Source organism: Thalassophryne amazonica, chromosome 5, assembly GCF_902500255.1.
Source record: "Thalassophryne amazonica chromosome 5, fThaAma1.1, whole genome shotgun sequence".
NCBI classification, from domain to species: Eukaryota; Metazoa; Chordata; class Actinopteri; order Batrachoidiformes; family Batrachoididae; genus Thalassophryne; species Thalassophryne amazonica.
In genome coordinates, this window is record NC_047107.1 from 65,141,896 (window position 1) to 65,165,727 (window position 23,832).

Here is a 23,832-nt window from a genome sequence, read left to right on the forward strand (position 1 = left end):
CATGAGATAAGTCAGCCACCCAGAAGTACCACAAGAGTCACATCTGTGCATGTTGCTTTCACCATTGATGCTGTTTGTTTAGCATCCATTGTGCCACACCTCCAGCCCAGTATCCACCTATAGGCTCGGCTTGTGTTATTTAGGGAGAAGAAATTATTATCGTTCCTCCCAGAGAGAGCTCCCTCTGTGCAAGCTTAAGTGTACTCTGCGGGGAGTCGCGATGAGGAGCATTATCTGCTCTCCCATGCTGCACTACGAGTTGGCTGACTGAAATGCAGCTGTGTTGCCTCACATTAGAGAATTTAAGAAGTGTACGAATTATTTGTTAAGTAAAAGTGATCTTTAGTTTTGAAAAGCAGTTTGAACTAGTTTAAAATGCAACAGTCTTATTTATTATCTCTTGCTTTTTTTTTAGCACTGGCTGGAACCAAATAAGCCTGTAGTGAGGCAGATGAAGGGTAAGTTTCTTTGCATCTTTTATGCATGTGCATTCACTATTTTTCACCAACTTGAGTAGTGACAAAGGAGGTGTGGGAATCCGTTCTTCTTGAACTCCTTGTTATGTCTATTTGTACGTCCAAATGCTCAACAACCCGGCATTTTCAGAGAATAAATAAATAAATAAACTGATCATACACACAGATAACGGCAAACACAAATTTGTCCCCAAGATGACATCCTGAGTCACATGACCCTTTTTGTCACTTCTTGTCACTTCTCTATATAAAGGGACACTACCCCCCCCCCACTGCTTCTGTGCACCTTCTTAGCAAGCGGGGGTGCCTGCAGCTGCAGGGGGTGCCAATTTGCCAATTCCCCACACAGTGACATGAAAACCACTTTGCAGCGCAGGTGATTTATTTTTATTCATTTATTTATGTATTTTTTGCCTGGTTTGCTCGTGCCAAATACCACTACTGTATTCATGTCTTTGGGTCTTCGGCCTTTCAGATTGACAGACACCTGGAAGGAGTTTACGGGGACATGAAATCCCCAGACAAAGGTGTCTGGCTATCCTGACGCCTTTGCAAGACAAGGAAGGTCCAAGTCTGTAGGGTCCTGGTCCTGTCTGAGTGTATGGTTGAAAGACTTTGATACTAACCATTGACCTACGGTGATAACTGGATGTTTTTGGTATTAGTTGTCTTCTGGGGATCCTTGAGTACCACCAGAATTGCTGGTTTCAAATAACAGCTTACATATTGAGACTCAGATGCATCTTCAGTCATCAGCTTTGACATTCTGGCCATATGGCATGATTCAGCTTGCAGCTGTAGAAGGCCAGGACACCCACATTTCACCCACATTTCACCTTGCTATCTCAGACTGATGTCTGCTTTTGGGAGGTGGTGATGGACGTTGGTCTACCTGGTTGGTTACCATCTAGGATCCAAAGTGGTTCCGTGGTGTAAGTGATATGACACACAGCACAAGAGAAATTTCTCAGAACTGACCTGTCCATCAAATGGAGCTTGTACTTGTGTCAAACATACATTTTATTTCAGTATATACAGAAACATTTTGTTGATCAGTAAGTTTTGAAATTATGTTAAATATTAATTTTATAGGCTCAGTAGTTTGTACTGTTGCCTCACAGCAAGAAGGTCATGGGATCGATTCCCACCTGTGCTTTTCTTTGGGAAGTTTGCATGTTCTCACCGTGTTTGTATGCGTTCCCTCCGTGTTCTCCACATCCTAAGATATGCAGGTTAGGTGAATTGGAAACTTTAAATTGATCGTAGGTGTGCATGCAAGTGTGAATGTGTTTGTCTGGCTATATATAGCCCCTAGCCCCCCCGCGTGACCCTTAATTGGAGTAAGACGGTATAGATAATGGATGGAAAGATTGATTTTATACAAACTTGGTTCATTTACATTTATTTGTGAACATATTTTATGTTCTGTACTTAAAACACAGGTGTGCCAATAATTCTGATCAGGACTGCATATCTGCAGAACATTTAAGTACGCTCCCATTTCCACAGGCTACAAAGGGTGCAACAGATGCAATGACCATGTCACACATTGAGGTTTGTTTTTCGCAGACACCACAGGGGAGATGAAAACATGCAATCGTGTTTAATTCAATGAAAAACCAGTTTCTTTTTTGTTTGTTTGTTTGTTTTCCTATAATGTAGACAGTCTGAACTCAATTTAGGACAGAAATGGCCAAAGGTCAAACACTTTTTGGGCTAAAGGTACAGTATAGGTCCTTGTTTTACGAATCCTTGGCTTATGAATTCGGATTGCCTTCTCTCCCATCAATGAAGCTCACCCAATTGATGGGAGACAGTTATCCAGGTCGATGTGGATGGGACCATGCTTGATCTGGAACCCAGCTTCTGCTATCTTGGTGATATGCTATGTGCCGGAGGAGGTTGCAAGCTCGTCATCATCGCCAGATGCACTACAGCATGCCGAAAGTTCAAGAAACTCCTCCCTATTCTTACGTCCAAACACATCTTGCTAAAGACCCGAGGGAAGATATTCTCAACTTGTGTTTGCTCTGCTTTGCTGCATGGTAGCGAAACCTGGGCACCAACTGCTGCAGACCTTCAGCGGCTCCGCCACAATGACAGATCCATGATACGATGGATCTACAGCGTAAAACCACAGGATGATGTCTCCTCTTCTGCGCTCCATGCAAAGACGGGGGTTGAGGAGGTTTCTGCAGCACTATGTACCCGGCGGCTAAGATGGTATGGGCATGTGAAACGGGCATCATCGTGCATCAACTCTGTCATGGATATGGAGATTCTGGGTTGCCAAGGGCGTGGCAGACCTCGGAAGACATGGGCTGATTGTGTGAGGACTGACATCAAAGACTGCAACCTGGCCAGTACTGACCCGCTGGACAGAGATGCCTGGAGAGCTGGTGTGAGACATAGCCGCCTGCTGCCTACCCCAGAACCTGGGACACCTGCAGCAGATGACAAATAAAAATTGGATGTAGTAGTAGTGTAGTAGTAGTAGTAGTAGTTTCTAGTATAAATGAAGTCTAGCAAGTACTCAGTGACTTAGAAATATGTCATGCGTCATTTCACTGACTTCTCTAAATAAAAACTGAGTGTAAAAGTGATTATTTTGATGTGTTGTATTAATAATGGGTACTTGTCAATTTTGACATCATGTAATTACTGAGCATTTACACATTTTGAACTGTTTTATCTTTACATGATATACAGTGGTCCACTCATTTCTACTGTGTACTCTGCTTTCTTTTATTTGCCCTCCTTTCTATTCTTCCTGTCTCTCTAATGACCGTGGCCTTTGTTTGGTCTCACTATAAATTAATATAGATGCTATTAGGGGGACATTCTGTTTCATCGTAACATGCTCAAGAGGACAACATTGGGCTGAGGATGAGCTGGAGACAGGGAATTAGAATGAGAGATGGAGAGAGAGAGAGGAGAGGAAAAGTGATAAAGAGGGAAATTCATCTGGGAGAGAGAAGGGGGATGTGATAGATTGCGGAGCTAAAGAAAGAAATTAGATCATAGATGAAAAAGAAGAAAAGAAGAGATCAGAGAAGGAGAGATGAGAGGATAACAGAGGGATGGCGGGAGAGTGGATCTGAGTGGTACTGACACATCCTTTTTCCCTGTGGCAGAATTTATCCTGAGATTACTGCAGGATCTCTTTGTGCGTATCATCTTACGCGCATCTACGTCAACTCACATCTGTATGTGTGCGTGCACAAAGTAAAAAAAAAAATAAAACCATGCCGTCCCATAAGTCTGCAAATAAGCAATGAATTTTATTTTGAAGAAGGTGGGAGGATAATGCTGCAGAGAATCAATCTGTGAAGCTTTCCTGTCCCATCGTGATGTCTGCTATCTTCTTCTCCTGTGTTTGTCATCATCAGCATGAATTTGTAGAATCAGTAGTTATATCATTATTTTAGGCCACCACTTTAAAACAGTAACAAACAAACATGAGAATCCTTCACAAATGTTGTTCCTTGGCTGCTATGGGGCCATAATTGTAGCAAAAGTATTTGCAAATGTATATTTCGATCCACAAAATGTGTAACCAGATCCACAAATGCGTAACGAGATCAGTGGTGGGCACAGTTCCTCTAATCCGCTAATTATTGAAGCTAATGTTTTCATTATCGGATTAGCTTTTCACATAACTTTGAAAACCAACAGCGGACTAATTATCTTCTGATAAATTTTGGTCCGAGTAATATACATATATATATATATATATATATATATATATATATATATATGTCTGAAATTCAGTTTGCGTTTATTAAATTCCACACACCTTAAACGTAACAGATATGGATTATCTGGAATATTTGTTTTGGCAAGTTTTCACATTCTCTACTGCCATCTACTGGCCAGTAGTGTTCATGGCATTATGAGCGTCTGGACGCCAGTAGATGGCAGTGTTCTATTTATTTTGACTCCTGTTATATCAGATGGTTGTCTAATCACAACTTGACTTTTTGGCTTCTTTTTTTTACAAATAAAAAAAGGCATATTTTAAAAAAGCACATTTATATGTAAACACCAACACACACACACCTCACATTAACATGCTGTTTTTTACATAGAATGAATGAATCAACCAATCAATGTTAGAGGCTCATTTACCCATAATCCCTTTGGCATCTGGCTGTGTTTGTTACAAAACTTCAAATTTAGTGTATTATTCAAAAGATAAAAGATATGTGTTATATGTTAACTTTGTACAAATGACAGAATTGACATTAATGGAGTTATTCTATCTGGATTAATTTGATGATTTTTAAATCAAAACCATAAGTCAAAACTGCTTTATTTTCCAAGGCCTCTGGCTCACTGCGGCATGGCTGTATTCTGTTAAGGAATACTGGCTTGTGTTTGTGTTTGTGTGTTGCGCTTAGTTTAGCTTAGCGTTTTCTCAACTGCTTCTCTGCTACAAGCTATGTAGTAAGCAGGAGCTTCCAGCAGTCGCTAGGGCGCACAAAGGCAGAAGTGCTGACTCATTGTTTGGGTCTGTGGTTGCCTTTGATGCTACCACAAGTGATTGTGATGTTAAAACTCAAAATCAGCTTGTTAGTAGTCGCAGGTGTATCGGAGGCAATACTGAAAGTTATCGGTTAGCTTCCGATAAATTTTTGGGTGGTTTATCGGTTTAGCTTTATAAAAGACATCTTTTCAGTTAGCTGATTAGCTGTTATCGAAGCTAACTTTTTGGTTAGCGGTGCCCACCACTGAACAAGATCCACAAATGTGTAAATAAAATCTGTGTGTCTATAACCAGATCTACAAATGTGTATTTCGATCCACAAATGTGTGGATCGAAATACACTGCATGCATTTACAGATCAAACGTGGCAGAAATGTAGCAAAAGTCACGCGTAAGAACACATCCACTCAAGTGGCCCAATTTTCACAGACACATGGTTACACATGCACAGATTTTTACACATTTGTGAATCTGGTTAGACATTTGTGGATTGAAATACACATTTGCAAATACTTTTGCTGCAATAATGGCCCCATAGCTGCTGTCTGTCAGCTGCTCTCACCCTGTTGTTCTCCTTTTTTGTTTTTTGTTTTTTTCTCGTTTCTCTCGTGCAGCTCAGCAGCCGTACACTATGTGCTTCCGGGTCAAGTTTTATCCCCACGAGCCAATGAAAATCAAAGAGGAGCTTACCAGGTAAGACTCTAAAACAGTTGTACATCATTAATGGAGAAAGTGTGAAAATTTCTAAAATGAGGGGAAAAATATATTACTCACTAGAGCTATGCTTCAGAAATTGGAAGCACACAGAGCATCAAAAGTGAAAGTAAAAAACAATTAGAAAATATAAATACACATATAAATACCAGAAATACTGCTAGCTACTGGTTTACTGGCTACTACTGTTCCTCTCATTCCCGTCCTCTGTCTTCCTGTTACTCCTCCTCCCCCTGAGTGAGGAGTTGTACAGTCTGATGACCTGAGAGACAAAAATGTTTTTCAGTCTATTGGTCCTGCACTTGAGAAGTGTGAAATGAAAGAAACTGAGGAACTATATTAAATTTACAAGCAATTTGAATCACACCTTCTCCTAATGTCTATCATGCATATCATTGTTGATAACTTTGTTCCCTGCAACAATCACTGGACACGTCCAGCAGGTAGCAGTGTTCAGCAGGTGGTTGACTGATCTGTGGGATCAAGCAACAACTGCAAAAATGAGACTTACCAGGAAGAAAATATGTTGTAGTTCTTTGAATGGCTGTTTGAGGCTAGCTCTAAGAGGTAGCAGGTTCCTACAGAATCCCATGTTAAAATGTGTTCTCAATGTTCCTACTTCCCATCTGGCTTTCTCTCTCTTGTTCTTCTCTTTCAGATCTTGTCCATTTTTACATCCATCTCTCCTTATTTTAGCCTTTGGCATGTATGCCCTTCTTTCTGTCTGTCCTCCCTCCTCTCACAGCTCACACACCCCAACTCTCTTTCATCCCACATTTCTACATTACTTTGTCCTCCTCATTTTTAATGGTGTTTTTGCTCATTAGCATCCAAATCTCTGTTTGTCTGTCACTTTAACCCTAACCCTAACTATTTATCTCTGTTCTTCTTCTTGTTCAGTCCTTTAAGGCCCTTCACACATAGGAGGAATGAGGTTGAATGGCGCAGGATGAACGATTCGGACGACAGTTGTGCAAATTCAAACTGCACTCGAAATGCCTTGCAACAGCAGTCTCATGGCAGTTGGCATATTCATTCGGCCACAGCACATGCACACCACATTCGTGTCACACTCGCATTGGAAATACAATCAAACGGCAGTCAAGATGCAGCCATACTACTATCTGACTGCAGTCGTAATAAGTCAAACACAAGTCAGACCATTTGGACTGCAGTTGAGGGGCCGTACAAAATGTTTGGCCATGTTGAATCCTGCCGGAATATCCCGACTGAGCCAGTCTTCACACTTCAGGCCAAATGAGGGCGAATGATGGCCATATGGCTATTCGACCCACAATCGGCCAAAGTCGAGATGCAATCCAAAGACCTCCAACAGCAGTTGCAGTGCACTCACAACAGCCAGGCCCATTTGCATGGCCAGCCCGAATGTAGGGGACATGACACCATGGTCGAGGTGGCAAAAGCTGGAACGGCAGTGGAAATGCAGTGCGATCACTGTCCAGTGCAGCGCACACATCCGGACAGGCTGTTATGTCAATGATGGACCTAAATAACAGATACGTTGTCATCCCCTCTCAAGGGTTACATAATGTATGTGAGACATTATGATCATCGCAGCTGTAACATGACGTACAGGTGCGTGAGGTGCGCTGCATGTCACAGGCCCAGTGTGCTGCCACACAACACAGCTGACTGGGATGTGACAGCTGGAATACACCTATCATGACACCATCATACTGCATGGCCAGGCTGCCACAACAGAAATAAAAATAAAAAGTCAGCTTTGGAATGCCTCCAGATGCATATTACAGCACTGGGTGAATACCAACCATGCAGCAGCCTGTGCTGAACACTGTTCACTGCTTGTCCCGGCAAAGATCTATGTGATCGCAACATCCACACAGTGTGTCAGTCATGTGAAGCATTAACTGACAGCCAGGACATATGCGTGTCCCACAGTGTGGCCAGGTCATTGGCCCCACAGCCTGGAGAGGTGTAAGCCGTGAGGTCATTTATGTGATTGCTTTGCTGGGCTGGACAAAGAGGCGTGTCACTAACCCCGCCAGACAGCTGATATCCTGGAGGATGAGGGAAAGTGGGTGAAAAAAAGGTGTAAAATAGGAAACAAAGAGAAAAGACAGAGAGGGGGGTGACAAAACAGAGTAAAATGAAAAACAAACTGAAGAGAGAGAGAGGGAGTGACAGAGAGAGGGCGAAAGTGCATGTGGGGGGGAGTTTCGCCGCTGTGTGAAGCTTTGATAACAGAATCTGTTTTACACATTATGTCTGTAATCCACTATATGGATGAATGTATGTGAATCACAGTCCCATGATCATGGGTTGACTGTCTGCAATGCATCGCAGACTGGTTTACCAGTAGTAACGGCTGTGGGTGTGCACGTTGTTGATGTGATGTCCGTATTGATATGATCAGATGCGATCACATCCACTACAGTTATGTGTTCATCAGGGAACCCTGGTTGACATGTAATCACGACATAAGTTGGATGTCATTCAGAATCTTGCAGGGAGAGAGCTGTCAACACTGTGTAATGCCCCCGTAAACAGCTGATTTCAAGACAGAGAGAGAGAGAGAGAGACAGAGAGAGAAGGAGGAAATGAGATGTCACACATGCAGCGAGGAGGGGGGGCACATCCAAGCTATGTACTGACATAATGTGGGACACAGCAGGTCTTCTGACGAGCGGGGCACAATGCTCATCCTGAGACACCCGACCCACCGCTGTCCACCCAGACTTTGGGTGGCACGTACAGCATTAGGGGTGCATTCTGTATATTCCTGCTGCATTCTGCCTGCATTATGGTGTGTCGTGGTGTGTTCTTTTTTCATTTTTATGTTTGTATTTCTTCCTGTATCATACTGTGTTCTGGGTGCAGGCTACCTGGATCCTCCAGCCGCTGTACTCCGAATGTGCGCGAATCATTCGTGGTGGCTTTGCCACACATTCTGGGTATTCGAATAGCATTTGTATGGCACTCGAACTTTGCAACTTTTGCCCATTCGGGCTGATTTGGCCTGATTGGGCCTGATTGGGCCTCATTCGTGCTATGTGTTTATATTTTAAACCAGGGGTCACCAACCCTGTTCTTGGAGGGCCCCTGCCCTGCATGTTTTCTAACTCTCCCTGTTCCAATCTCAGGCACTTAACTCTATCAGGTGTGCTCAGCCAATCAAGAGCTGGAAAATACCACTTTTAAACAAAATCAGGTGTGACTTGAGTAGGTAGACGTGGAAAACATGCAAGGCAGGGGCTCTCCATGAACAGGGTTGGTGACCCCTGTTTTAAACATTTGAAAGGACTAACTTCAGGTCCATTTGCTTGAATAAACAAGTTCTCAAACATCTCAGAAGGCAGTGTTACACTCTCAGTTTAATATGTTTGAAGTCCAACTCAGTTTGGTAACTTGCAGAAAATGATGAATTTAAAACATGCTTAAATGAAATCATGCATAAATGCTTATGTAGCAGCTATTACTCCCTCTTCTGTGTTTGTTGATTCCTCCCAACTTCTCCCCTCGGGACACATACTCACAATCTCTGGCATGGCGTGGGAGGTGGACACTCTAACCAGAAGGCCAAAACCTGTGTTCTGGCCCTCGACCAGAGAGTCTTTTTAGCTGTTGGGGAGTGAGGTTTACTGGATACTGTTGCAAAGCAACTCCTGTTGGCCTCCATCACACTTACCAGATGATAGGTTGTACTGGTGGAGACATCACTAGGTGGTTAACATTATCAAGAAGACATTTCCAAACTCATTCAAGACAAGCACTGTGCTGAATCGTCAGGGATTGCAGCATCTAGTCCCATTAAACCAGTGGTGTCCAAATTGTTCCAGAAAGACTGATTAACATCGCTTTGAGCAGATGGGAGGAATTCGTCATTGAAATCACCTGCTAGAGTCAGCGGCTGCAAAGAAAACCTGCACCCTCTTGGCCCTTTCTGGAATACGTTGGACACCACTGCATTAAACAAACCGGTGTATACATTTATTTCTGTGGTATATCACAAAATTACAGCTAATTTTATTGCTTGACAAAGTTTTTATTTTGGCAGTGATTCCATTGGCAGCTATAATGACTTCATTCCATCAGATTTTGCAGACAACATGAAGGAGGAAGCACAGTTTAAAATTCTGTAAACTCAGAAATTCCCATTTAAAAACTGAAAAAACTATGTTCAATAGTAAGAACCCGGGAGCTAGTTCTGGGAGACAACTCGAGCTGTCTTGCCCTACGTTCACTTGTCATGCCTTCCCCTCCTCATAATCTACCCAAACACTTCTTGCAAATTGGGCGGTCTATAGACAGCATAATTTCCCAGGTCTCCCCTCTGCCTTTGAACGCCACCACTGTTACATCAACATCACTGCCTGCTGTCAGCTCCGCCTCCATCCCAGCATCCACCTGCAAGCTCTGACTGGGGGGATCATTTCTATATTTAAAGTGAGGCAAATAAGTAGTTGATCCACTGTCGATTTTGCAAGTTTTCCCACCTACAAAAAAATGCAGATGTCTGTAATTTTTATTGTAGGTACATTTCAACTGTGAGAGACAGAATCTAAAAAAATTCAGACAATCACATTGTATGATTTTTTTTAACAATTAATTTGCATTTTATTGCAAATTTGATCACTCACCATCCAGCAAGAATTCTGGCTCTCGCACACTGTTAGTTTTTCTTTAAGAAGCCCTCCTGTTCTGCACTCTTTACCTGTGTAAAAGATACATATAAAAGACCAAAGAGCTGTCTAAGGACACCAGGACAAAACTGTAGACTTGTACAAGGCTGGGATGGACTACAGGACAACAGGCAAGCAGCTTGGTGAGAAGACAACAACGGCTGGTGTAATTATTAGAAAATGGAAGAAACACAAGATGACTGTCAAGCTCCCTCGGTCTATGGCTCCATGCAAGATCTTGCCTCGTGGGGTAAGGATGATTCTGAGAAAGCCCAGAACAACATGGGAGGACCTGGTCAGTGACCTGGAGAGAGCTGGGATCACAGTCGCAAAGATTACATTTGTAACACATGATGCCGTCATGGTTTAAAATCCTGCAGGGCAGCAAGGTCCCCCTGCTCATGCCAGCACATGTCCAGGCCCATTTGAAGTTCACCAGTGACCATCTGGATGGTTCAGAGGAGGCATGCGAGAAGGCCATGTGGTCAGATGAGACCAGAATAGAGCTTTGTGGAATCAACTCCACTTACCATGTTTAGAGGATGAGAACGACCCCAAGAAAAGCATCCCAACCGTGAAGCATGGGGGTGGAAACATCATACTCTGAGGGTGCTCTTCTGCAAAGGGGACAGGACGACTGCACCGTATTGAAGGGAGGATGAATGGGGTCATGTATTGCGAGATTTTGGCAAACAACCTCCTTCCCTCAGTAAGAGCATTGAAAATGGGTCTTGGTTGGGTCTTCCAGCATGACATTGACCCCAAACACACAGCCAGGGCAACTAAGGAGGGGCTCCGTAAGAAGCATTTCAAGGTCCTGGAGTGGCCTGGTCAGTCTCCAGACCTGAATTCAATAGAAAATCTTTGGAGGAAGCTGAAACTCCAAACCTGAAAGATCTGGAGAAGATCTTTATGGCGGAGTGGACCAAAATCCCTGTTGCAGTGTGCAAACTTGGCCAAGAACTACAGGAAACGTCTGACCTCTGTAATTGCAAACAAAGGTTTCTGTACCAAATATTAAGGTCTGTTTTTCTAATGTATCAAACACTTATTTGATTCGATAAAATGCAAATTAATTATTTAAAAATCATACAGGATGATTTTCTGATTTTTTTTTTAGATTCTGTCTCTTACAGCTGAAGTGTACCTATGATAAAAATTACAGACCTCTCCAATCTTTGTAGGTGGGAAAACTTGGAAAATCAACAGTGTGTCAAATACTTATTTTCCTCACTATAATCATCAATCCCCCAATATTGCAAGCAATAATTTGTGGGGAGTGATGAGGTTAGGGTTAGGGTTAGAGCCCACATGCCCAACTCTACCTGTGTGCTCCTGCAACTGTGTGCAATAAAGTTTCTTGACACGAGTTATCTGAGTGAAATCAAGTTATGATAACGCATTTGTCCCACCACTGACTCATATTAGCAAACATTATAACAGTTGTGGCTGGTGATACTGGTTTTTAAGAGGGTGTAATTTCACTTCTTTATGAAGGGAGATTTGCTGCAGGGCTACATTACGTTTCACTGCATGTACCTTATAAATTGGCAACTGAGTTCATATTTGTAGCCAAATACAGTAACCTTACTAATTCTCTCTCTCACTCACTCACTCTCACACACACACACGCACACACACACACAGTATCACCTGTCATCGGATGACGATAATCAATCAAGCAATGTAATTAACGGTCACAGGGATGCTCATTAGTCCAGGAGAGAGCTACATCCCTGAGGGAACGTTTGATGATCAAATTAAAACTCAGCTCCACGTCACATGATTAAGAAAAATGTACGGCCTGTCATGTATCATGTTAATGTTGGGGTTTTTGTTTGTTCCCTTTTGTGGCTGGGTGGTTTGTGTTTGGGTTTTTTTGGGTCTGTTTGTCTCTTGTCTGCCTTCACTGTGCTTGGTGGGGGTGGTGCTCGGTGAGTGGGTCACGCCCTGTTCTGGGTCTTTCTACACTTGTTCCGGGAGTATTTAGACGCCACTAGTTGCACCGGGTGTTGCCTGATCGTTGTGCCCTGTGCCAGTGCTTCAAGCTCAGAACCACGTTTTGTTAAGCTGTCTCTTGGTTTTTTTGACTGCCTGCCTGTATTTTTGGTCTACGCCTCTGCCTGATGTTTCAGTTTTGGTTGCTCTTCTTGGACTGTCTGTTTGTGTACCGAACCCTGCTAAGCACCTCAGTAAAAGCCTCTCTGAACCAGAACTGTCCCAGTGAGTCCTGCATTTGTCTCCTGCCTTCCTCGTCTGACATCTGTGATAGAACGATCAGGCCAACAATGGAGACAGCGGACTCGGATCCATTCCAGCAGGCCGTTCGCTTCCACAGCCGCCAGCTGGCTCAACAAGAAGACCGCCTCACTGCTTTAAGCACCAATATAGCCGATCTGGCCACAAGACAGGACGCCTTCATGTCCTCTATCAGCTCTCAGATCAACCAGCTTGTAACCTCTCTGTCCCCACAGACACCGTCTGCCTCGGCAACCACCAACCAGCCACCGATGGGACTGAGTGCGGCCCCGCCGGTACCCACTGCTGCTCCTGATGTCTGCAATCAGCTATCTCGACCTGAACATTTCTCTGGTGAATCCGGAGACATCATACCTTTCCTAACACAATGTGACCTGCACTTTGAATTGATGTCAGCCATGTTTCCGTCTGACCGGGCGAAGATCGCCTTCATTATTACTCAGCTTACCAGCCGGGCCGCGGCATGGGCCTCGGCAGAGTGGAGCAGACAGTCCCCGGCGTGTAGTACTCTCCAGGCATTCCAGACCGCTCTCCGCCAGGTGTTCCAGCATACGTCACCGGGCCGTGAGGCATCCCGGTCCCTGATGCGCCTCTGGCAGGGTAACAGAAGAGTTGCCGACTACGCCATCAACTTCCGCATCCTCGCGGCTAAGAGCGAATGGAACCTGGCTGCACTCCATGACATGTTCTTTCAAGGCCTGTCTCCGCAGATCCAGGACCAGCTGATCGCCATCGACCTCCCGGAGCGACTCGACGAGCTAATCGCGTTAGCCATCCGCACCGATCGCCGGCTGGCGGATCGGCCCCGGTGGGACGTGCGAGCCTCGTCCCAGCACGCTGAGTCTGCTCTCCATGTCGGGCCCTCGGCGTCCTCCTCCAGCTCGCTCCCGGCTGCCGCTGATGAACCGATGCAGCTGGGACGAACCCAATTGACCATCGAGGAGCGGCAGCGGCGGAAAGATCAGGGCCTGTGCTTCTATTGTGGTCAGGCGGGGCATGTGGTCACGGAGTGCCATGCCAGGGGTGCCCCCGTGCGGTCACAACGGGTACGCCGGGTGAGTCAACATTCCATTCTTTCCGTCTCTCCCCGTAACATGGTCACTGCCAAGTTAATATCCAAGCATACGTCATGTTCTGTTCCGATTTTTGTGGACTCCGGTTCAGATGCTAATTTGATGCACTCCTCCCTCGCTAGGTCTTTGCACCTCAAACTTCACCGTCTTTCACGACCATTGGGTATACATGCCGTGGACGGTCACGTATTGGGTCACATCACCCACCGCGCTGAGACCGTTCAATTAATCATAGCCGGTACTCATTCCGAAACTATCAGTTTTCATGTCTTCGATGAAATGACTCACTCCGCCATTTTGGGGCATCCCTGGTTACGTAAACATTGTCCATACGTAAACTGGTCCGACGGGCAGATCACTTCCTGGGGTTCCGCATGTACCGGGCGCTGTTTTGCTATGACCATCAGGGACGGCAAGGTCCCTAATCCTGAGTTGACGGGTGTGCCCGCGGAGTACCACGATATTGCCGACGTATTCAGCAAGGTCAAGGCGAAGTCGCTGCCACCGCATCGTGCATACGACTGTGCCATTGAGTTATTGCTGGGCATGAGTCCCCCGCGGGGAAAACTGTTTTCTCTGACTGGTCCTGAACGGGTCGCTATGGATGGCTACATCCGGGACTCTTTGGATGCCGGGTTGATCCGCCCATCGTCGTCTCCTGCGGGGGCGGGGTTCTTTTTTGTTGAAAAGAAGGACAAATCACTCCGTCCCTGCATCGACTATCGCGGGCTTAATGACGTCACAGTAAAGAACCGTTATCCTCTGCCCCTAATTGCCTCCACGTTCGACCTGCTAGAGGGCGCCAAACTCTTCACCAAACTTGATCTCCGTAATGCCTATCATTTAGTGCGAATCAGACAGGGTGATGAATGGAAGACCGCTTTTAACACCCCCACTGGTCATTATGAATATCTAGTCATGCCTTTTGGTTTAACCAATGCACCCGCAGTGTTTCAGAACCTGATTAATGATGTACTACGGGAATGTCTGGGAAAATTTGTGTTTGTGTACCTCGACGATATCCTGATCTTCTCCCCGGATGCGGAAACGCATGTCCGTCATGTCAGTACCATGCTTGAGACCCTTTTACGCAATCAGTTGTACGTAAAGGCTGAAAAGTGTGACTTCCATAGGTCCTCAGTGACCTTTCTGGGATTCATCATATCGCCTGGGTCTATCCGGATGGACCCAGCCAAGATAGCCGCAGTGCGTGATTGGCCTGTACCAAGGAACCGCAAGGACGTCCAGCGGTTTCTTGGTTTTGCCAACTTTTATCGTAAGTTCATCCGTAATTTCAGCTCGGTGGCCGCGCCTCTGCATAACAGCACGTCTGTACACCGGCCCTTTTCCTGGACGCTGGATTGCGAGGAAGCTTTTCGTAGCCTGAAAAGACGGTTTACCACGGCCCCAGTGTTGCTCCTCCCCAACCCCGCTTTACAGTTTGTTGTCGAAGTTGACGCCTCCGACGTAGGGATCGGGGCCGTCTTATCCCAGATCCAACCCTCAGACCAGAAATTACATCCCTGTGCGTTTTTGTCCCGAAAACTGACGCCGGCAGAGCGTAATTACCACATCGGAGACCGCGAACTGCTGGGGGTTAAGGTGGCCCTGGAAGAGTGGCGACACTGGTTGGAAGGGGCACAATTACCGTTTTTGGTATGGACCGACCATAAAAATCTAGAGTATCTCCGTTCTGCGAAACGACTCAATGCCAGACAGGCTAGATGGTCCATCTTTTTTAGCCGTTTCGACTTTGTGTTATCCTATCGACCGGGTACAAAGAACGGTAAACCCGACGCGCTCTCCCGATGGAGCGAACCTGTGGCTGTACCGGCTGACCCAGGTCCGGTCTTGCCCGGGTCCTGCTTCCTGTCAGTTCTCACCTGGGACATTGAAACCAAGGTCCGGTCTGCTACGCGCGGTGACCCTGTGCCGCGGGACTGCCCTCCGGGGAGACTGTATGTCCTGGATGCTCTTAGGGGGGAGGTGATAAGATGGGCTCACAACAGCCATTTTTCGTGTCATCCTGGAATCGGGAAGACAGCCACGATCATCCAGGGAAGATTTTGGTGGCCTCGGTTACTTCCCAACGTCACAGCTTATGTGGGGGCGTGCATTGTCTGCGCTATGCACAAGTCAACCAACCGCTCACCGTCCGGCAAGCTCCACCCATTACCCGTCCCCACCCGACCATGGTCACATATCTCGGTGGATTTCGTTACCGGGTTGCCGCCATCCAAGGGGCATACTGTTATTCTGTCAGTGGTGGACCGTCTGTCCAAGATGGCCCATTTCATTCCGCTACCGAAACTCCCATCAGCTAAGGAAACCGCAGAGGCCCTGTTGCACCATGTGTTTAGATTACACGGTTTCCCGCAGGATATCGTGTCCGATCGTGGACCACAGTTCGTTTCACACTTCTGGGGTGAGTTTTGTCGGCTCCTGGGAGTCACCTCGAGTCTCACCTCCGGGTATCACCCTCAGGCGAATGGGCAGGCTGAGAGGGTCAATCAGGAATTGGAAAAGGGGTTACGTATCCTCGCCTCCCAGCACCCCGCTTCCTGGTCATCACAATTAGTATGGGTAGAGCTCGCTCACAATAGTTTACCGTCTGCCTCCTCTGGTTACTCCCCAATGCACGTGTCGCATGGGTATCAACCTTCTTTGTTCTCTCCTACAGTCTTAACCACCCAGGTGCCTTCAGCCCTTTCCTTAATCCGCCATTGTCGTCTAATCTGGGAGCGGGCCCGACGAACGTTACTGCGCTCTTCAGCGATCTACAAGGCTGCTGCCGACAGGAAAAGGACCCTGGAACCACATTACTCCCCGGGACAGCGGGTTTGGCTCTCCACCCGGCACCTTTCCCTCCGTGGTCTGCCACGGAAACTTGCTCCTCGGTTCGTGGGGCCGTTTCCCATCACGAGGGTGATCACTCCGGTCTCTGTCCGCCTTCGTCTGCCCCGGACTATGAGGATACATCCCACCTTCCACGTCAGCCAGGTCAAGCCTGCTCGGTCCTGTGTCTTGTGCCCTCCGGCCGTTCCCCCGCCTCCCGCCCCGGTTTGTGGCCGGGGGCCCGGTTTTTACTGTGCGCCGCCTTGTGGGGTCCCGGCGGCGTGGGCGGGGGGTGCAGTACTTGGTGGACTGGGAAGGTTATGGACCTGAAGAACGCTCGTGGATTCCTTCTCGTTTCGTTTTGGATCCTGGACTGATCGCGGACTTCCATGCTCGGCATCCTGGGTTCCCCGGGCCGTCAGGTGCCGGCCGTTGAGCGGGGGGTCCTGTCATGTATCATGTTAATGTTGGGGTTTTTGTTTGTTCCCTTTTGTGGCTGGGTGGTTTGTGTTTGGGTTTTTTGGGTCTGTTTGTCTCTTGTCTGCCTTCACTGTGCTTGGTGGGGGCGGTGCTCAGTGAGTGGGTCACGCCCTGTTCTGGGTCTTTCTACACTTGTTCCGGGAGTATTTAGACGCCACTAGTTGCACCGGGTGTTGCCTGATCGTTGTGCCCTGTGCCAGTGCTTCAAGCTCAGAACCACGTTTTGTTAAGCTGTCTCTTGGTTTTTTTGACTGCCTGCCTGTATTTTTGGTCTACGCCTCTGCCTGATGTTTCGGTTTTGGTTGCTCTTCTTGGACTGTCTGTTTGTGTACCGAACCCTGCTAAGCACCTCAGTAAAAGCCTCTCTGAACCAGAACTGTCCCAGTGAGTCCTGCATTTGTCTCCTGCCTTCCTCGTCTGACATCCGTGATACGGCCTTCCAAAGACTCATTTGTGAAATTTCATACTGTCTTCTTAAGTTAACTATTTCAACAGTTCTTTTAGTCAGACAGGAAAGATTGTTTTACCTGCTTTACATGTTTCGGCTACTTCCTGTAGCCTTCCTCAGAAGCGTCACAAGATGGGGAAGTGATGTGTCTTATAGGTTGCTACTTCTTGATTTGGCCAGACAGCAGGGGGAATTTACGCCCCCTACTGTCTGACGTCTTCTCCAAACAGGACGACATCATTATACTACCAGCAGACAAAGGTCGCACCACAGTAGTTATGGATAGGGACAGTTACAACAACAAAATGGACATCCTGCTTAAGGACCACAACACATGCCACACACTGCAAAAAGACCCAACAGAACAACTAAAAAGGACTCTTAAGTCATTACTCAAACCCATGTTAGCTGAAAACAAAATAACTCAGGACTCATACAACCACCTGGTGCCCACAGCCACCATCACCCCCCGGATATATGGTTTGCAGTGGTGTAGTCTACATTTTTGAAATGGGTAGACTGTGTTTTTTGCCCGTCATCAACCTCGTGCATTGTGCCCCCGGTTATTAACATTTTTAACACCATAACAACAAATAGATCTATACTTTCCATCTGATCATTTATATTCTATATTTGCCACTATAAATGTGAGAAATGTGTCAGAATGTAAGTAAGTAATTTGCACCAATTGCAAAATACAGTATACAACAGTAAATCTAAAAGAGTGATTAAAAAATACAAAGATCAAATACATTTATTTTTTGGCATCTGAAAACCTAATTTAACAAAGAAATTTAATCAGGTCATAAACCAGGAATAAACAATGTTTAAATCCAGCCAAAAGTATCATATGCAAGCTACTGTGTATTGTTTAACAGTAAATAAGACAACTTTAAGTCACAGTCACTCAAAAAAAAAAAGTGACTGTGACTCCTTATTAAGAAAGAAAAGTTCTCTTAAGGAGCAGATTATTGCCTCCCAACTAAGTATATTGCAAGAGTTCACTTTTCCTCCCTCTATTTAGTATCGGATATGAGCCTGTACTGTCAAATTCAGCAGCTGCAAGATTCACCCTTCATATAATCCGCATGGACAGTTTAGGCGCATAAACAAAAACAAAACAGAACACACCGGTCTACATGAGCATGCACTGGCTGCAGAGCCTCACACCTCCTACCACAATCTCTGTTGAAGTTGACAGTCCATCACCAGGTCCAGACGGGGAACTGGAACCTGTAGGCTTTGTGGTCCATAAGGAAACCTACCCAGTATAAACAAGCTAGTATTAGTATACGTTAAGTTCCATTAAAACAGCTGCTAGGCTGAAGGACTAGCTCCCAGAAAATTCACATACAATGAAAATATGGTAGATGCTTTACTCTGCAGAAACCTTTTCAACCCATGACAAAAACATTGTAGGCCAAATCAGTGGCACAAAAGTATAGTATGAAGACAACCAACTAACTCACTAAGACAACCATGCAACTACTGAGAGTATGCCACTTACCAATTCCAGTCACTTTAAAACTACACTATCCAACAGCCAACGGGACTCAAGCTCAAGAGACATCTGTAGATTACCAGCAAAACTCTATTATTTTTTAAAAAGCTGTTTTATTTTATATTTTAACAATAAATGAACGGATCATTAAAAATGTCCATGAATCAAAGTCAAAAGACATTTGCACAAATAGAAGCTCTCCACTTATTTTGCTCAAATTCATATTTTAGAAATGACTCTGTTGTGATAACAACATTAAAAGGCAATTACATATTTTGTCAAAATTACAAGTTGAAATGACCATTAAAAAAATTCATCAAGAGGTTTATGTCACAGAAATCCTACTTTACAATCACTGCAGTCATTGTTAAATTATTTCCTGTTGCATTTATAATAAACATTTGTATTTATTTACAATGTCTGTTTTTCTGGTTGAAATGAGATATAAATAATCTACCAGACATTAAAAAATGTACAAATTTCCATGTTATTTTGTCGAAAAATAAATGTCTGAGGTTCCTTATGTTAAACAAGAAATTATCTAATCTGAAATAAACAGGTGGTTTTAATTTACAGATGAAAGGTTTCTAAAGAACCATTTATTGATTTATTTAGCTATTTTAATTACAAGTGTTCTAAACTTTTTTTAACAGTAATCAGAAATTCTGAGGTAACAAACAACAACAAAAAACATTTCCAAGGATTTTTCTTCAGAAAACTGCTCCATAAATGAGCAGTCCTGTGACACGTTTGTTTTGTACAGATCAGTGGTTTATTTCTACACCGATCCATCAGTGGTTTCTGCCACTAGTCTTCCATGTTTTGGCCCAACGTGTCGTTCCTATTGGACAACACAAAGGTACGTCACAGCTCAGAAAGTTGGATTGACTTGAACTTTGTCCACGTCAGCCTGCCGACAAGCGGCAATGTGCGCTCCCGTCAGCATCTAAAAAGCAACGCGTCTCATTGAAAATAATGCTTTTTAGACCGTTTTTTGACGCATCTGACGTATTCAGTGTGAAAGGCCCATTAGCTTAGTGAACAAATAAAAAACTAGCTGTCGTAGGCTAGCCCACTTACCAGCAATGCAGACAGCGCCAGGTTTATCTCCTCCACTCAGGGTGCAAACTTCATCAATCGGCCCTGAAGCAGCAGGTGGACGTTTTTGAAAAAAAAAAATCTAAAACCGAGGCCTGTTTTCTTTTCATTTTTTCGGGTAATAATCACCATCGATACTTTCTCCAGCATTCTTCTTGTTTGTGTGCGGCTTTCACGCTGATTAGCTGGTAGCCCCGCCCCCATCTGTCTATGAGCCAATTAAAATTCTTATCTAGCAGAGCGAGCGGGGGTGGGACATACGGTGCACTCTGCAGTGATGGACGCCTGATGGCTGTCTTTTAAAGGGAGAAAATAAAATTACAGTCAATAAGCGCTTATTTTATTTACACTGCCACGTTCCCCGGGGCAATTTGAAGTGGGTAGACGGAAATTCCCGGTCATTTTAGGTGAGTAGACGGTGTCTACCTGCGTTCCACGTAGACTACACCACTGATGGTTTGCTGAAAATACACAAGCCTGACACACCACTCCGCCCCATTTTCGATAGCATAGGACCCGTCACTTATAACCTTTCCAAATCTCTTGTAGAAATCATAAAACCCCTCCTCGGACTCACTGAACAGCACTGCAGGAACTCACAACAACTGGCAAAGGACTTACAACAAATCACCATAGGACAGGATGAAATATTCATATCACATGATGTCATATCACTTTTCACAAAAACCCCAGCAGAAGCCACACTCAACATCGTACACAGTATACTCAGTAAGGACAAATCACTCCGGAAACGAACCAAACTCACAGTTGAAGACATCATGTCATTACTCAGTTTCGTTGCCACAGCCACTTACTTTCAATACAACAACACCATATACAAACAGACTGAAGGCTTCGCCATGGGAGACCCCTTATCAGCTATTATGAGCGGGTTTTTCATGGAGCATCTGGAACAACAAGCTATATCCACAGCACCAGCAGATTGTAGCATATCGTTTTGGAAAAGGTACGTCGATGACATTTTAGAAAAAATAAAAACCGGACACACACAACAGCTCACAGACCACCTCAACACCATATACCATACAGGCAGCATCAAATTCACATACGAAGAGGAAACAAACAATGAAATAGCTTTTTTGGATTTAAAAATACACCACAACACAGACGGCAGTATCAAACTTAAAATACACAGGAAACCCACTCACACGGACCAATATTTGCTCTGGACATCAGAACACCCCACAGAACACAAGCTGTCAGTAGTCAGAACACTGTGCAACCGGGCCACCATAGTCACAGATACACAGGACAGGGAAGAGGAGACACACATACACAATGCACTCACAAACTGCCAGTATCCACAATGGGCAATAGAAAAAGGTAAAAAAACAGGTACAAAACACAGAAAAACACATACAAAAGAAGAAAAAGAACACTCTCAACAAAACAAACCGGCCATAGTCACACTGCCATATATCAGGGGGGTCACTGAACGCATCCAAAGAGTCATGAAAAAATACAACATCAATACACCGGTCAAACCACACATCAAACTCAGACAGCTTTTAGTTAGGCCCAAGGACAAAATAAAACCAGAACACAAATGTGATGTAATATATGAAATACCATGCCTATCATGCAACAACACATACATTGGGGAGACAGGGAGACAATTTGGAACAAGGAAAAATGAACATCAAAAAGAATGTGAAAAAGAGACAGCCAACAGACAAACAAGAGCAATAAAAGAACAAGCCAAGCAGGAAAATCTCTAATCAGCCATATCCAACCATTGCAAGAGGAAAAAAATCACATCATGGACTGGACCAATGCCAGGGTCATACGTGCTGAAAGCAACAAATACCACCGCTGGATCAGAGAGGCCATCGAGATCCGCAAGCGAGGTCCAAGAAGCATGAATCGGGATGAGGGGGCCTACACCCTATCACATACATGGGATGCCGTCCTGGAGAAGACGTCAGACAGTAGGGGGCGTAAGTTCCCCCTGCTGTCTGGACAAATCAAGAAGTAGCAGCCTATAAGACACGTCACTTCCCCATCTTGTGACGCTTCTGAGGAAGGCTACAGGAAGTAGCCGAAACATGTAAAGCAGGTAAAACAATCTTTCCTGTCTGACTAAAAAAACTGTTGAAATACTTCCAAAGACTCTCATAAGACCTGTAAGTGAGCTTTCCTCTCACTAAAGAAAATTATATTAAATTAAATGATGTCACTGAAATCAAGTGTTGGAACACATTTAAATGCATGGTGACACAGATAGGCACTTGCATATTTTGACACTGAGCAAACTGTTCTTATTTCATACTTATTAATTATATATTCTCCTTTCTCAAAATTTTGAGGGGGTGGCACCCTACTGGCCTCAAGTGACCAACCGCCCTGATTGTAACTGGTATTATATATATATGTTATTGACAACAGATGCAACAGACCTTTGTGCGTGTTGTCTTACTTCTGTCTAGCAGATATCCAGCAAAATGCTTGAGTGAAATATCTCCATATTTTATCTACAGTTCTTTTCACTTTCAGTCACAATTAAAGATCTGCTGTGTTTCTTCGGCTCCATGAAGTTAACTGAAGTTAACTGTAGAATGCTCACCCTAGCAGGGTTCATGATTCCCAAATGGCATGTTGGGAAACTAAGCTATTACCTACCTATATGGTTCAAGAGTCTTAATTTTTTCTTCTCATTTCCACCTGGTGGTTTTCACACCTACCAGCCACATTGTCTCAGTAGCAAGCAGAATTGTGTAAGTTTTTGTCTAAAATTGAGGTGTGGTCTGGAATTGTACTGGTGCATTGATATCATCTGTTGCTCAATGAAAGAATAAATAAATAAAGCAAGTGTAAACCCCAGCACTGTGCATTTGGGTTATTTAAAATGTGCAGTAGTCAAAAGCTCATACAGTAAATTTTACAGGGTAAAGGAGACTCTGCCGAGACTGTTTGTTCCCACTCCAATTAATTAAGGTAATTGAACTCTATTATAGTGTTAAGTCAGCTGTCTCATAGTGTTGAATCAAGTTGTTCAGCTTTAGCAGTCATTTATAACCTGCCCTTCCTGATCAGCCTATAACATTTTATTTAAAGCTAACAGATAACTTCTATCAGGAAGGGCTGACCAAAAAAAACAAAAACCCATAGAGACAGACAACAACAAAAGACAAGTGGTGACAGTAATAACTGTGAGGTGATGAAAAGTGAGACACCAAAGAGGCAACAACACAACATATCAGGACAGACAACCACACATAAACAAGCAGTGACAGCAACAGTCTGTTGTCTATTTATTGAGCATCCATACCCTACACCAGGGGTGGGCAACTTGTTCCAGAAAGGGCCAAGAGGGTGCAGGTTTTCTTTGCAGCCACTGACTCCACTTGGTGATTTCACTGATTAATATCACTTTGATCAGATGGAATCAGTTAATGAGTGAAATCACCTGGTGGAGTCAGTGGCTGCAAAGAAAACCTGCACCCTCTTGGCCCTTTCTGGAACAAGTTGCCCACCCCTGCCCTACACAGAGACCCAGATCTCAGCTAAATATCCGATCACTACTGTGGCTGGTGTGTTGGGCCACGACAAAAGTACAGAACCCAGGAGAAGCAAGGAGAAAAAGGATAGCAGAAGGACTCAGGGGCCAGGAAGGGCACCCACCAGGGCCACCGGAGCAGCGCAACGAATCGCCAGGGGAACAGCCCAGGCAGAGCCACAATGCCACAACACCCCCCCCCCCACCCCCCCCCACCCCCGGCCCCCGAGGCACAGGAAACAACTCCACACACAAGGGGAAGTACACAGGACACCGTCATAGGC

The 23,832-nt window shown here is 44.9% G+C and overlaps 1 protein-coding gene across 4 annotated transcripts in view; it reads left to right on the forward strand.

Annotated features, from left to right (window-relative positions):
- The window catches only part of frmd3 (FERM domain containing 3), a 246,935-nt gene that overhangs the window by 104,797 nt on the left and 118,306 nt on the right, over window positions 1-23,832 (forward strand). For all 4 annotated transcript variants that reach the window (XM_034170458.1, XM_034170459.1, XM_034170460.1 and 1 more), the window contains exons 3-4: window positions 416-458; window positions 5,577-5,655. In XM_034170458.1, the coding sequence (XP_034026349.1) occupies window positions 416-458; window positions 5,577-5,655 (122 nt within the window). The remainder of the gene's footprint in view (window positions 1-415; window positions 459-5,576; window positions 5,656-23,832) is intronic.